The sequence below is a fragment of the Pecten maximus genome, chromosome 12, assembly GCF_902652985.1.
Source record: "Pecten maximus chromosome 12, xPecMax1.1, whole genome shotgun sequence".
Classification (NCBI taxonomy): Eukaryota; Metazoa; Mollusca; class Bivalvia; order Pectinida; family Pectinidae; genus Pecten; species Pecten maximus.
This window is the reverse complement of record NC_047026.1, coordinates 21,317,265-21,334,696: the sequence shown is the minus strand read 5'-3', so window position 1 is coordinate 21,334,696 and position 17,432 is coordinate 21,317,265. Positions and strand designations below refer to the sequence as shown.

Below are 17,432 nucleotides of genomic sequence, written 5' to 3'. Positions count from 1 at the left end.
ATGTAGATGTAGCAAAAACAAGGAAAGATTTCAAAATGAGTTAGTAGCCGATACAATTACATGTAATACAGTTCCTTCATTACATGTATTGGATCAATAGTCGTTAAATGTATATCCATATGGTCAAACTTCATTTCGACTGTTTGACTTGTCACGAAAATTCAATAACTACCAACAAGATTCAGCCGAAGACAGACATTTTTACAGTAATTCATAATCTAAAAATCAATTTTCATACAGAAAATCAGGCATGTCTGAAAAAGGGCATAAAAATTACATAAAGGCACTGAGGGACCAAAGAATTTAACATGCATATATCAGATATTGCATGCATGCTCTGCTGTTTCAGAATCACAAATATGACCTGCCGTCAAAAAGGCTGCCGCGGTTTTGGATTCAATGTTCAAGGTCTCCAAGGATCAAAGACATAGTGGCCAATGAGTGTTAACTTACCACCAAAACCTTGTTGTTATATGCTGATGTTGTATTATGTATTTTTACCAGTGAAATATCAAAAATTATTCATTATATAAAACTGATATTTTTCACTAGTGAAGAATATCATATTTTTCACTAGTGAAAAATATCACTTTTGCTGATTTGACCAATCAAATTAATGATTAGAAAATACCAAAATAATTGACCAATCAGAAAGCCCGACATATATGTCAGCACCTGGACAGGGGAAACTACTTTTTTTGTTTACAAATTATCGCTGTAGTCCTAGTTAGCATACGGGGTAGGGTTTTTGTTGATAAAAAATGTAATAAACAGAATATCTAACAGTGTCTTCAGTAAAACCAAATATATTTCACTCGTGGGGCTAATATTTTGATATTTTTCACTCGTGCTGCGCACTCGTGAAAAATATCAAAATATTAGCCCCACTCGTGAAATATATTTGGTATTACTGAAGACACTGTTAGATATCCTCTATATATTTTGTGTGTGAGGATGCCAGAACATTAATGATACACAATGTGTGTGGTTCTTTTCTGCCTAGAATTTTATTCAAATCCTTCCATCTTCTAATACTGTTGCACACGATAACCATGCTTTCAAATATATACTGTTTTCATGAAATATACTTTTAATACCCAAATATATACTGTTTTCATGGAATATACTGTTAATACCCAAATATATACTGTTTTCATGGAATATACTGTTAATACCCAAATATATACTGTTTTCATGGAATATACTGTTAATACCCAAATATATACTGTTTATACAGTAAACCAGTAACTAATTCATAATAATGTAGGCTGTAAACCAGTAACTAATGTAGGTTGTAAACCAGTAACTAATGTAGGCTGTAAACCAGTAACTAATGTAGGCTGTAAACCAGTAACTAATGTAGGTGGTAAACCAGTAACTAATGTAGACAGTAAACCAGTAACTAATGTAGGCAGTAAACCAGTAACTAATGTAGGTGGTAAACCAGTAACTAATGTAGGCAGTAAACCAGTAACTAATGTAGGCAGTAAACCAGTAACTAATGTAGGCTGTAAACCAGTAATTAATGTAGGTGGTAAACCAGTAACTAATGTAGGCAGTAAACCAGTAACTAATGTAGGCTGTAAACCAGTAACTAATGTAGGCTGTAAACCAGTAACTAATGTAGGCAGTAAACCAGTAACTAGACTGGTCCCGTCTCTAGAATATTAAAATTATAAATAAAATTGAGCTTTATGATTTTGATCCCTAGGATATGTCTGATTCTAGTTCCTAAGTTTCAAACTAGGGGCAGATAATCTAGTATTAGAATTTAGCTTGGCAATTCTTAACAAAACAACTTAGGGTCTGATGGCCAGTCTAGCAGTTAAACCAGTAGCTAACTTCCAAATTAACAGAAGTCTACATCAACTAAGTCAACCATGAAAATCTCAATTTTTATTTTTCATACATAATGAACATTTCATATATGCATATGTTCATTCTCATCAATATCTGGAACCATTTTCAGTGTCATAACACTACTGCATGTTACCATGGACTTTTCCAAAGATCTATATGCTGGTATATGTTTTTGATGGATTTGTCTGTGAATGGATGTCATCATACTCCCCCAGAAATGGTAGAATTTCCTAAAGTGATGGTGTATCTTTTTTGATACATAATCCAGTCTGGTGCTTCTTTGATAGAACTGTCTGAAAAATAACCTCATAAAAATACTGCAGAGACTCTGAATATATAGCTTTCCTCATTCCTACTGAACACTACAGGGTCCTCAAGATGACCCCATATCACCCCAAACATAAGAGGGTCAAAAGTTGTCCATCAAAATTAGGCCCCCAAACACCAACTTAACCCATCCCCTCACCCCATGTCTGCCACAGCCTGATGAAGCTGTCTGTCAGATAATATTAGATGAACTCCTAGCCTTCTGGACATATGATAGGTGCACATGTCGACAGCTCCATAAAATCTTCTCTTGGGTTCAGACTGGTGTTACCATGCAACTTCTAAAAGCTCCCAGGGACCATTCTAGCATTACAAATTAAAGGCACCAGAACATTTGCTACACATGTACAGTCATGCTGTTATGGGGCGCCTTCCGAGACATATTGATCCATACATGACAATGGCTAGTTAGTTTTAAACTCAGAACTACACACATCAACCAAAATATGGTGCAAAATCAGACTTGTTTGAAAAATAAATATAGAATTATCCAATTTAACAGTCTTAGTCTTGGGATACCGAATGCCAATTAATACAAGACTTTCAAATTCAATGAAAAAAAAATCATATTTTAAATATCAAGATTTTTGCAAAAGTGAATTGTCTCTGCATGCATGAAAATAGGAACTTAAGACATAAAACAGATCAAACCAATGGGAAATTATTCAAAGTATTCTACCAAGAAATCAATTTCAGTAATAAAATACGAACGACCCAATACTTAATATCTCTCTTTCCCTCTATATTAGGTTCCATCTTATAAAAACTGTATTCATCAAATGCAATGAGAATGGCGGTTTACAGATTGTAGCGATTCCCAGTTGAGAAATAAAACGTAAACTACAATTTCAATTTCTGCCTGGCTTTGTCGGGATTAACTATCAATAGAGCTTTCACAATGACTGTACAACAGAGAAAATTTGAAAGTAAAATCTCTCTCCTGTTCCGCTCTTGTTCGTCTCTCATCTGCCTAAAATTGATATGAGCAGGCTACATTTTATTGGAGATAAAATTCATACTCCATAGATTTTATTGGAGAATAAAATATCATTAGTATAGTGGATTAAATGTACATGTAGTCAAAGATCTGGTTCTACAATACGATTTTGGATCGCAGATTTATATCATGTACTCTCTCTGCCAGTATGTTCCATTATACACACATGTCTGACTTTATCCCAAGTTTGAGGCTAGCTTTAGGTATAACAAATGACAAGGGAGTTCATACCAAATATCAATTTATCAAAATCCTTAATGTAGTTTGATAAGGTTATGGATTATACTTCTCCATGATGAACATAACTGTTATGTTCAAGGTTGAGTTAGTGATACCCAATTCACAACATCACTACCCATATTATGGATGACATTCAAACCCAATATGAATGTCGTCTAAACTGATCAGGGGTACATATATTGGCAATATATATACATAGAGGACAAATTAAACTACATCAAGATCCTGGAATAATTTTGGTTTAGAAAAAGCAGTGATATTTGTTGAGTGGTCAGTGAATATTTTTAGTAATTCCAGACATTTGCAAAACATTTAATTGAAATAATATTAAACCTATCAGACAATTGAATATTAATCATATTCATCCAGATACTAAATTTATTCCTATTATAACATATTTCTATAAAGACAAACTTTTGTCAAGAAATATTGCTGAAAAAATAAAGCCTATAACAATTTTCCTAAATGATTTGTTAAACCCAAAAAACATCCTCTCAGATAGGTGTGATAACATAAAGTATGATGTTTGACACTAACTCAGTAGTATAAACGTCTTGTAGACAAATGGTGTCAGCTAGCACAAGATTAATCCTGTATAATGAAGTAAATTAAAAAGATTTTTTGTCAAATTATCAGAATAACAGTCCAAATTTTATAACCAGAGAAACATATCAAATATCATGATTACAAATAGAGCCGGACTATTAAATTATATTTTTAAACTTTTTAATTACACAATATTTCAAATTTTTCTTCAAACAAGTGAAATATTTGTTCAATTTACTATATTGATTTTGTTTATAAAATGCATGCCTACTTTTACTCAAACTGTGTACTCAAAAGAACTTCAAACATAAGGAGTACTGATGAAGATTTTTATTTCCAGTCTGTTGACACCAAAATGGCAATAGCCAATTGTCTTTTCCAGTTTAAATATTCAACATTGACAGACACTTCTAAACAAAGTTCCTTCCATTATAGGGCTAGCACAAGATTGGTGTTAATATTGACTGAGCCTTGAGTAAATACTTCACTCTCGATTAAAGTTATGTGAACGTGTGTTAACTCCTCCACCTGTGAATCTATGGCTGACTCGAGTAGCACAAGTGTGGTCATAAATAGGTCTTGGATGGTGATAGGACTAAATTGGGGGGTGATATAACACGACAAACAAAGCATGTCTGAGGGCACTATCAGGACACTAGGACTGATTGGACATCAAATAGATGATCCATGGCCAATGAAAGAACTTTTATTCTTTGTTAAATTGCAATAATTGTATATTTGGATGTGTACATTTTGTTGTGGTACTCCCAGCTGAAACTATCAAATGGTATACTTTGTTATCCACTTCTTCTTGAAATGTGAATGTATTCTTTTTCTTTTTTTTTAAAGCGCAATATATATACAGAAATTGTTTGTATAGACAAATATCCAGAATTTTTTTTGAAGATAAATTCATACTTTAAATGCAATTAAATACAGCTATGTTCAATTGAAGCATTATTGAAATATCAGGATTTGAACCCAGGTCTCCCAAACTCTCAACTGCTCTTGAACTTGGCAGGTCTCCCAAACTCTTAGCTGACATTAAACCCAGGTCTCCCAAACTCTTGACTGACGTTAAACCCAGGTCTCCCAAACTCTTGACAGATCTTAAACCCAGATCTCCAAAACTCTTAAATGCTCTTGAACTGGGCAGGTCTCCAAAACTCTTAACTGATCTTGAACCAGGAAGGTCTCACAAACTCTTGCATGATAATTGACTGACCTTAAACTGGGCAGGTCTCCCAAACTCTTGACTGACCTTAAAGCCAGGTCTCTTATAAACATAGTAAAGATTAAGATTCACAGGAGATGGAAACTATTTATAAACATTACATCATGAACATCATATCTGTACTGTATTAAAATATTTTAGATGTATATCAAACCATACTTATGTTAACAATTTTCACTCTAAAGGTATTTCTTTTTATTGTTAATACACCATCATTAAGTAATTTTCTGAACATTGTTTTCTATCGAAGAAAATCAATTCACCACTGTTCTAATATTTTAAAATTATAAATCTGAACGCATGAAATTAGCAGTACATACAGGAACAGTAATACTGTTCAGATTCTGATGGTTGTATGTATCATTCCCTGACAAAGCCCTAAACAGTAGATATAACTAGTGTATATTCAATGTTGATAGATTGCCAGGTATAATCCTCGTTATAGACCTACCAGCATTGTACACCTTGGTAGCCGACATACCTGCCAGGTGGGGGGTCACAAATACAGGTGAAAACTGTCACCTTTTTAGCTGAAGTATTGACAGAAATCCGACACAGCCGATGGAAAAATACCAGTTAACAGGTCTTTAATTCCTGGTCCATATTTATCTGATTTATGTCACCAATTAGTATAACACAAATGACATTAATTCCTCCAATCTTAAAAAAATCTTTTCAATAGCTTAATAACACAAATTAACAATTTCAAAAGAGCTTAAGTTAGAAAAAGGATTTAAAAAAAACATTTGCCAATAAAAAAATAGATAAAAAATTAAAAGTTACATAGAAATACACTCAAGATAAAAAAAAAATCTGTTTTTGTGATGAGTCATGCTGTTTTATGAAGACATTTGTCATTCCCAGTTTTTGGCTTACTTTATGGGACAGGATCTATCCATTATGTGATATTTGGTATATTACTTACAATTTCTCCAGTTTCTGCAGGCCTTCAAATGCCCCTGCCTCAATCACACTTATCTGGTTGTTGCTCAGGTCCCTGGAAAAATAAAACAATGAAATCAACATTTTTGTGCAAAAAATGATGACAGTCAAACCTGGTTATTTCAAACTCTGATAACTCAAAGTAAACATTCAGTTCTGACAGTAAAATATCTATATAAAATATACTCAGTTTGGTTTGAATTATCTTCCATTTTCCAGTCTTATTGGTATTTTATTAAGAACAATTTGAACTCAATCTAAACTCCATCAATCAGATGACATGGTATATGACATATATTGAAAATACAGGCTATATTTAAAAACAAAAATGTGGCAGTTGATATTTACTTGATAACAAAAGTATAATAAAAGATGAGGAATTTCATTACATTGATTAAGCTTTGTTTCAGTCAAATTTGGGAAGCTAGGTCAGTCAGGATCAGAAAGGGAGATAACCAGATTTTAAACCACATTACTGCTGCTTAAATTATTAATACTACAAGCATATTATCCATTATGGAATTAATAGACAAAGTGGAAAATGAAATGATTCAATCCATTAAGATTGTGTTAGGGACATGATGGAAAATTCTACGCTTACAGTGCTCATAAAATAAATGGCAAAATATATTGGCATTCAACATATTTCTTCTGGAAAGGACCAATATCTGCTAGTTTATTGGAAAGATAGGAATCATTCAAATTGGTACAAATATGATTATACCAAGCAGAAACTTTTATAGAATACATAAATCTCAATAAATCATGACAGTTTAACCGTCAACAGCAGGATTTTATTTTCAGGGCCCCACCATATTTATTCATGGACTCAATTATCATCACACTTTGGCACAGGAAACAACACTCCAGAGGAATCAGAAAGCTTATTACTGTTTTGTCTAGATTTAAGGTGGCACACCCCATTATTTGGTCAGATATCCAAGTTTAAGGTTGCACATTCCATTATTTGGTATGATATCCAAGTTTAAGGTGGCACACCCCATTATTTGGTAAGATATCCGAGTTTAAGGTGGCACACCCCATTATTTGGTAAGATATCCAAGTTTAAGGTTGTACATTCCATTATTTGGTATGATATCCAAGTTTAAGGTGGCACACCCCATTATTTGGTAAGATATCCGAGTTTAAGGTGGCACACCCCATTATTTGGTAAGATATCCGAGTTTAAGGTGGCACACCCCATTATTTGGTAAGATATCCGAGTTTAAGGTGGCACACCCCATTATTTGGTAAGATATCTGAGTTTAAGGTGGCACACCCCATTATTTGGTAAGATATCCGAGTTTAAGGTGGCACACCCCATTATTTGGTAAGATATCCGAGTTTAAGGTGGCACACCACGTTATTTGGTAAGATATCCGAGTTTAAGGTGGCACACCCCGTTATTTGGTAAGATATTCAAGTTTAAGGTTGCACACCCCGTTATTTGGTAAGATATCCAAGTTTAAGGTGGCACACCCCGTTATTTGGTATGATATCCAAGTTTAAGGTGGCACCAAATTTTGTAAGATGTGACGGTGACTCACTCCATTATTAGGTAAGATTGTAAGTTTTGAGGTGGCCACAGCTCATCCCATTGTTTTGTAAGATTGTAAGTGTCAGGTGGCACATCCCATTATCTGGTAAGTTTGTAAGTTTGAGGTGGCCACAGCTCATCCCATTGTTTTGTAAGATTGTAAGTGTCAGGTGGCACATCCCATTATCTGGTAAGTTTGTAAGTTTCAGTGGGCACACTTCATTATAGTATGAATGAATCTACATACTGATCCATTATTATGTAACTACAAATTCCTAACGTTTTGGTCATTGTGTGTGTATATATATTGCCGTCATCTTTATCTTCCTGACGCCAAAACCACTATATAATGTATACTACCATGTGGACAAGCAGAAAAAACTTCATTGTGTATACAGTCTTATAGAAAATATCAGCGAAACACTTATAATCCAAAAGGATATAGTCATACAGACCTTCCTATATGTGTTGATATAACTTGCCATCGACACACTCAAATTTTCAAAAATATATACATTTATATCAATTTAAAAACATCCTGCAAGCATATGTTACACAAACATATATACGGACACAAAATGTTACATGACAGTTACCTCCCCCGACAATGCTCTTCTGCTCATGAGTTAATTTATTGTTTTAAAGTTGCTACATTTCTGGCAAAGAGTAATTAATATTGATTGAAAACAACAATAGGTTGTGTTGTATATCTTTACTTATCTTTCTATACTGTGGGTGCCATTTTGTGTACTTATGAGAAGCCGTGTATATGCTGTCAGCAAGTAGCCTCATTTATATGAAAATATACTGGTTCCAAAGCAACAATTCTGTGGACTGAGAACATGCCCATTTCTCTGTAAATTTATCTAGTTTAGTGATTACATATAAAAATTCACTTCTTGTGTTGAAAGTAGAGTTAACACCATCCGGCCAAATGGGAAAGTTTTATCAACAAATGGCTTAAGTTTATAAACATTCAAGTTGTATCAACAAAAACTGTCAGAAAGTGTTCATAAATGGGAAAGATTGTATCACTGAAAGAGATCAAAAATCTAAACCAGGAACATAATACCCACTTCTGTTTTACATTCTAAATATTTTTTTATATAAACTTATCACTATCATATACTGTATTTATCCTCAAATAAGCCCCCTCCCATAGTGTAAAAGTTTAGTACTGTATTTATCCCCAAATAAGCCCCCTCCCATAGTGTAAATGTTTAGTACTGTATTTATCCTCAAATAAGCCCCTTTCCCTAGTGTAAAAGTTTAGTACTGTATTTATCCTCAAATAAGCCCCCTCCCCTAGTGTAAATGTTTAGTAATGTATTTATCTACAAGTAAGCCCCAGCCCCTTGTGTAAAAGTTTAGTACTGTATTTATCTACAAGTAAGCCCCACCCCCTTGTGTAAATGTTTAGTACTGTATTTATCCTCAAATAAGCTCCCTCCCCTAGTGTAAAAGTTTAGGATTGTATTTATCCCCAAATAAGCCCCACCCCCTAGTGTAAAAGTTTAGTACTGTATTTATCCTCAAATAAGCTCCCTCCCCTAGTGTAAAAGTTTAGTACTGTATTTATCCCCAAATAAGCTCCCTCCCCTAGTGTAAAAGTTTAGTACTGTATTTATCTACAAGTAAGCCCCAGCCCCTAGTGTAAAAGTTTAGTACTGTATTTATCCTCAAATAAGCCCCACCCCCTAGTGTAAAAGTTTAGTACTGTATTTATCCTCAAAAAAGCTCCCTCCCCTAGTGTAAAAGTTTAGTACTGTATTTATCTCCAAATAAGCTCTCTCCCCTAGTGTAAAAGTTTAGTACTGTATTTATCCTCAAATAAGCCCCCTCCCCTAGTTTAAAGTTTAGTACTGTATTTATCCCCAAGTAAGCCCCACCCCTTGTGTAAATGTTTAGTACTGTATTTATCTACAAGTAAGCCCCACCCCCTGGTGTAAATGTTTAGTATTGTATTTATCTACAAGTAAGCCCCACCCCCTGGTGTAAGGTTTAGTATTGAAGTTGGGGAGGGCTTATTTGTGAACCACTTTTAGCTTACTATGATAGAACTGATGATTCTGCAAAAAATATGAAAGCTAGCACAAGGGGATTGATATCTGTGGGCAAGGGCTTATTTGCAGGTAAGTATGGTACCCTTACTTCCAGCCTTCACTAATGTCCACTACTTGAAGATCAAAGTAAAATTAAAGTGTCCATTCATGAATTGTAACTGTACATGATGTAGTATATTTTTCTTGGCTGGATTTTTTAAAATTCCAAATCATATGTGTTTTTATTATTATTATCTCATAGATGCTTTAAACATTAAAACTTTTCTGTTAATAATTGTTTTGAAGACAATATAAATTTGTTGATCCAATTAATGATTCCCAAAATAAACAGAAGGGCCATCTTCAACATTTAACATGTGTCATATAATGTCAGGCAATGTGCCCTTCAACATCAAAGAGTTCCAATATCACATCAACTTGAAATGGGAAGCATTTCAACTATATCCTCCAGGAAAGGACATAGAAACATCCTAACCACCCCATAAACAATGATAAGCCTGTCTGTTTAAACACGTGGAGCAGTTTAAGGAGAAGATGCAGGGTTGACAGGATGTCCCAGTTAATTGCTTGCTACAGCTTTTGCATTCTTTTATTATTTGCCCATGCCATTATATCATTTCATTTCCTTGACAACAGCTCTAATGAATATTGACGAGTTCAACATGTGACTATGTATTTGATAAATTGTCCTTTTCAATAGAATTCTCCAACCAGTGCTTATAACACACAATACCCTTTGTAATCTAAATTTTGTGACAATATTTTTTTTATTATTATTATTTTTTTTTTTTTGTACTTCATGAGCATTAAGGCAATTGCTTTACTCGAATTTCCCCAGTAAAAATCTCTTAACATCCCATCAAATACAAACAAATTATTATCATAATATTATGCAATCAAAACGAAACATTAATTCTTCATCACCGTTCGACATTATACACACATCACCTATTTAAGCTGATTTTTTTTTCACTGCATCAACTTCATACAGAATAATTATTTTCTAGATTAAAAAAATATATGAACCTATAATACATATTATAACACAAATTTAACAGACATCATATCGTCATCCAACAGAAAGATCCTACTAAGTTAAAGACCTGTTTATTTATTGAACAGAACAGAAGACAAGCCTACATCCAGTAAGATTTAGTTATATGTACACATTACCCTGTCATTTCCATGGTGTTCTTGATTAGCCATCAAATTACACTTGTAAATATAATAGAGCTAATCAACTTTGAATTGGATATTTACTAAAAATTTGCAACTTGAGCTGACGTTTCGAAATTTCAATCAAGCTGGATATCCATTCTCTTCCTTAGAAATTTCTCATTAAAATTTGACAACTAAAATTTCCAGAGCTAACATATATCGTTATGGATTCTCTGTACTCTAGATCTGTATTCATGCATTACAACTGAATGATTCGAGTTTAACATCAGGATTTTAAATATAAGTTCAGATCTGAAAGAAACCGATATTAGACCATTTTAAACATTGGTTTGTAGTGTCAGTATGGACTACTAAAAACAGTGACATTCAGCAGGCTCTAATGACGAATTCTGACACCTGCCAATTCCATCTGAATCTCGATTTATTATGAGTTCAAGCTTAAGTCTCTCGTAAAAAGCAGTCTGCGAACAGCAGGCTAGTAATTGAGTCATATTAGTTCTTAGAAATCAATATGCCATGAAGAAAAAGGCCAGAATTTCCATCACAAAATAAAACCTAGCAAATATCTCCATCACTGCATCACAGGCAATATCAGGTGGGCAGAAATCACAGGTGTGGATTTATCAGATCTTCTCTCCCAGGTATCAGAGATGGTCTAATTGAAAAACTAATCAGTGTTGAAATATTCAAATTAAAAATTAGTAATTTCTGGAGATCAAAGAAGGCAACATATTTTAATTAATCTTGTATTTATTTATTGATCTGAGTCATAATCTTTACCAGTACACTAATAATCAGGTAATTATTTGTCACAGTTTCACTTACTGAAACAGTAGTAATCATTTGTCAGGTAAATTTGCTTTTTGACCAGGTAATCATTTATGAAGTAAATTTACTTACTGAACAGGTTATCATTCATCTGATAATTTTATCACTGGCCAGGTAATCATTTATCAAATAGTTTTATTACTGAACAGCTGGTAATCAATTTTATTACTGACTATGTAATGATTTTATCAGGTAATTTTACTTACCGACCATGTACTCATTGATCTGATAATTTTATTACTGACCAGGTAATCAAGATCATTCATCAGTTATTTTCATTACTAACTAGGTAATGATTTATCAGATAATTTTACATTACATAAACTTGTAGCAGGTAATCAAAGAAGGTAAAATAACGAGACCATGCAGGTAATCATTCCAGGTAATCACAGATCAGGTAACTACATATACCCTGATCAGCTGATGTCTGGCCATGCAGGTACAATCATAAAATACATTCCTCATGATTATGTTCAGAATCTCATAAACGAAATTCAATGTGAAGTTTTATCTACATGTCGAGTACTGTTACAATTATATATCATTGTCCATTGCCTTGTTGTCAAAGGAAATTAACATCTGAATTATTACAGAAACAAATTAAATTCTTTGAGATCAAATCAAAATTATTTCACTACCAATGACAACTTAACAGAAAACCAATGCTAAATCATATGAAAAAAAATCACAATCATAAATGCTAGCTAAATACAATGTGTCAATACTATTCATTTAATACAGTGACAAGCTCATACAGCGAACATGCCTGTCGATAATGTCACCACTGGAAGCGGAAGAGTTCTTCTGGCTTCCTTGGCTCAGACTTCAGTATAATCATTATCCCCATCAAAATCAGGAACATTGGACAGGGAATATCCGGGAAATGGCTGACTGGAGTACTGTTATTAGTCCGCGAGATCTTCTGGCAGACTGTCATGTTTGTAAATACCGATTTCAATATATAGGACGGCATGAACAAGTGGATCGTAATTTAACATTGTATTCAGTATAAGGCATCTCTCTCCTAGTCAATAGAGCAGAGTAGGAAATTCCGAACAGGTCAAAAGCAAATCCATGTTTTAATTGATTCTGTACATTTGCAGGTTTATACAAATGAGACTAACTCTATCATGTGTCATTGTCCTACTCATTACAGTCAACCAGGCCAGAGTCAGAAAGCTGATGGAAACAAGGCGAGAAGCCCTGACAGAGACATTTAATGGCTACAACACAAGGCAGAGAAGCCCATTAACACACACCGAATACCAATTCTCTATGATAAACTAAATATCTAAATTGAATTTTCAACGTAAATGTGTATTATACTATCAAATCCATTTATTAGCTTTTCTCGGAGCACAGAGTTATGTAAAACGCTATGATGTTACGGCGAGATTTTAGAGAACTGAATTAAACAGTTACAGTGAGGCTATTATAATCTCGTTTACAATGACATGGATTCCTTTCATGTATATTAAATATTCCTATCAGGTAATCTTTGATTGGCAACTCAAAAATTTTAATACTTTAAAACGATGTAATGTAATGTAATAATAAGTTTCAATGAGGTTATATGAGTTATGGTCGCTGTGCTCTGGGGTTTCCTAGTCCAGGAGTCAGGAATAGCTATGTGATTTATATTTTGATTTTGTTGTATACTGTCTTAAGGCTGAGAAGACAATTAAGTTTATATATGACAACCATCAGGATATCTGTCTGATGTAATGATCAATACAAAATATCCCCGTATAAATCGTAATATATGTCTTACATATGCTTGTACTCTTGATCATCTTTCCAATTACAAGCAGTGTTTATCCTGTAATTATCCCAGGAGGCAATTAAACATTGATTTTTAAGTAAATGATATTGGGTGGGCTTATATATATTACCAGATATGGGCTTATCACTAGGCATGGCCTTATTACCAGACATGGGCTTATCACCAGGCATGGCCTTATTACCAGACATGGGCTTATCACCAGACATGGACTGATCACCGTAGGGATAGGCTGATCACCGGTTCCAGGCATGGGCTGATCATCAGGGATATAAGGTTTATCACCTTGCATGGGCTGATCACCAGGCATGGGCTTATGTTACCAGGCATATGCTTATTACCAGGGATAGGCTTAATCACCTTGCATGGGCTGATCACCAGGCATGGGCTTATTACCAGGCATAGGCTTATTACCAGGGATAGGCTTAATCACCTTGCATGGGCTGATCACCAGGCATGGGCTGATTACCAGGCATAGGCTTATTACCAGGGATAGACTTATCACCTTGCATGGGCTGATTACCAGGCATAGGCTATTACCAGGGATAGACTTATCACCTTGCATGGACTGATCACCAGGCATGGGCTTATTACCTGGCATGGGCTTATTACCCGGCATGGGCTTATTACCAGGGATAGGCTTATCACCTTGCATGGGCTGATCACCAGGCATGGGCTTATTACCAGGGTTAGGCTTATCACCTTGCATGGTCTTATTATATTACCAGGCATAGGCATATTACCAGGCATGGGCTTATCACCTGGCATGGGCTGATCACCAGGCATGGGCTTATTACCAGGCATGGGCTTATTACCAGGGATAGGCTTATCACCTTGCATGGTCTTATTACCAGGCATTGGCTTAATCAGGGATTATGCTTATCACCTTACATGGGCTTATTACACATCATACAAACTCTTTACCTTGCCTATTTTATCTCATTAATAGAAAATACAAAAATGTAGTGTGCTCACTGTTACCTGTGTCGTCTGAATGACATGTATAAGTTATTCCTATAAGCCCATTTGCACGTGTAAATACCGGTAGCGCCACCTATTGGCATATCTCATACCAAAGAGAAAATAATTACATCCTAATTCCTACCGCCAAGCGTCTGAAATTATATAATATATATCATTACCCTGCCTATGTTGTTCCGTAAAGTCATGTACATGAATACGTCATGATATGATCTCATTAAAGCAAAGTATTTGAGAATATATAATGATATACATAAAAATATTACATGAGCCAGTATGTCATATGTCTTAGTTATATTATTTAAGTATATTTGTACATAGATTGATCTATAACATGACAGCTGTACATATATGACATACAGATCTCTCAACATGTAATCTCTCAACATGTTATCTCTCAACATGTAATCTCTCAACATGTACATAAACACTGCTGCTAAGCTCTAACATCAAAAATATTATGAACTTACAACAAATTAACTCTACATTTCAAATCTGCAAAACATTTACTTTAAAATATATAAAATATTATCAAACTCACACATCTGATTTTACAGACTCAATCTGCCTTGGTTCTATCATATTCTAGACACAAAACCTCCATAACTTTAAACTAACATCATCCAGTTTTTATTTTTTTTAAGTTTTTATACCTTAGCCTGAAGGTCTGATGATGAACCAACTCTGTATGTGATTGCTTCCCAAGATAATTATTATTGTTAAGATGGACAGATAACCAGAAATGTTTAAAACCCTGGTCTTCATATACCATATTATATCACAGACATGATAAAAACTCATTGCTGCAAAATCGGGTGAAGTTCTGTAACTGTGGTTCATTAACCAGAGCAAGGCAATCAGTATTAAAAAGCCAATCTGCTTCAGAGGAGAAGTCAAATAGGCTGGGCAAACTTCCAACAAGTCCCCCCCCTCCCCTCACTTTATAATAAACAGATTAAATACATTACCATACACCCCAGAGGCACATTCCACCCTCCCTTACCTGCAATACACATTAGACTAGTCAACTTCAATGAAGGAAGAGTTCATCATGTAGAAATAGGGATGTTTACATATAACAGTCAGGACCAGCACATCCAAATCAAGTCGACTATACACTTAATGTCAGTTCTGCAAAATGCTGTGATTATTATTAAATTATTTTCATACCTTCTCTTTTAGTCCAGGACAAATTTATATAGGGTGCAATTTTTCTACAAGAGCTACACTTCTAAATTACTACCTAACTAGTAGTTTAACACATTCAGATTGAAATACAGTCCTGTTCATTGCATTCATTATTTTAAGATATAAAGAAGGAGGAATGGAAAACATTTCCAACTGGAAGTTCCAATTTATTTTTCACACACCAGTCATAATAACAACATTCTCAAACACCTTTCCTGAGTCACAAGCAGCAAAAAGTTTAACCTTCCATCAACAGAGTGTCACGTACACCTTTAGTGTGACCATGACCCGAGACTCAAGCGGTAAAGTATAAAGTTTTATCTTGACCTTAGACACAAGCCGTAGGGGTCAAGTATAAAGTTTTATCTTGACCTTAGACACAAGCCGTAGGGTATAAAGTTTAACCTTGACCTGAATTGTAAAATGTATATGCAGATATTGTATACATATATAAATATATATCTATATCTTATACCAGCTAAAAACCTAGGTCACGGTCTATTTACAGCCATATAACAAACAATTCTTGCTTCTTTGTTCTTTTTATAAACATCATTAAAATATCGATCCAAATCAGCTTTGTTTGCTGATATACAATTGATCAATTATAATAGAACCAATATGATAATTGATATTAAATATTTACAGAAAAAAGGGTCATTATTTGCCCCAAATGCAGTTCCTAACTGTCAGTCAATTGCCCCAAATTCAGTTCCTAACTGTCACTCAATTATAATGTAATAAATCCATTCATTGCTACCCCTTTTGTTTTTTTTCAGTTTGACATCCACTACATATGAGCACACAACTCCACTACGCTGTATTGATCCATAATACTGTCACTAAATGGCTCAAATGACAGACAAACATTTAGAAATGAAATTCCTCTGTTTTTTTATGATGGGACATTTCGACCTTATTGATCCTACTGTTTTAATTGGTTGGGTACCAGACAGGACACGTATAGGATCGAGCTGAGTGTTTTGTACTCTTGCACAAGGTCGCCTGAACCAGATACCATCATATAGGAACCCTTATCATCTTCATGAACATCAGCAGCATTTCATCTGAAAATGTTTCATTTGTCTGATTCAAAGTTTATTGTGAAGAGAAATTTTTGAGAAAAACAATCGTTTTTTTTTTATTGCTGTTTCCTCTGTCAGTCTGTTTCAGGGTCCTTAGGGTGATATGTGAATGTTGAAAACAAAAGCAGCAGTAAAAACAATATTGACATTCTCGATCCAGCAAATATTTGTCCTTGAAAATGCAGCTAGGATTCTAAAGATCTTAAAAAGATGTTGATTGGTCAAATTAAATGAAAATTCAGACACACTACCTAATTAACTCAAATTATTTTATGCTCAGTGAAATTTTGGCTAGTGAACTGCCTTAAGACCTATATCATAATAGGTTATACAGATTCGGTGAAGTTTAGGTCAGCTAGCTAGCAGGACTAATGTATAGTCCTTCCATGGGAGATCCACGTCTGCCTTCTCATTTTCAGAGCCATTAAAAATATACCCTGAAATAAGCCCCCTCCCATAATGTAAATGTAAAAGCTTGGGAAAGGCTTATTTCTTAACCAGTTTTAGCTTACTTCATATTTTAAAACTTAAGTAACTAGGAAAATTAAGAAGAGTTTTTTTTTTGTGGACAGGGACTTTAATTACATATTATATATTGTATGGTACTAATTAATTATTCTACCGACATATCATGGCTATTTGATC

General features: G+C 34.3%; 1 protein-coding gene across 1 annotated transcript in view; it reads right to left on the bottom strand.

Moving 5' to 3' along the window:
• The window catches only part of LOC117339049 (adhesion G protein-coupled receptor A3-like), a 118,755-nt gene that overhangs the window by 58,864 nt on the left and 42,459 nt on the right, over positions 1-17,432 (bottom strand). The window contains exon 3 of the mRNA XM_033900414.1: positions 6,130-6,201. Within this exon, the coding sequence (XP_033756305.1) occupies positions 6,130-6,201 (72 nt within the window). The remainder of the gene's footprint in view (positions 1-6,129; positions 6,202-17,432) is intronic.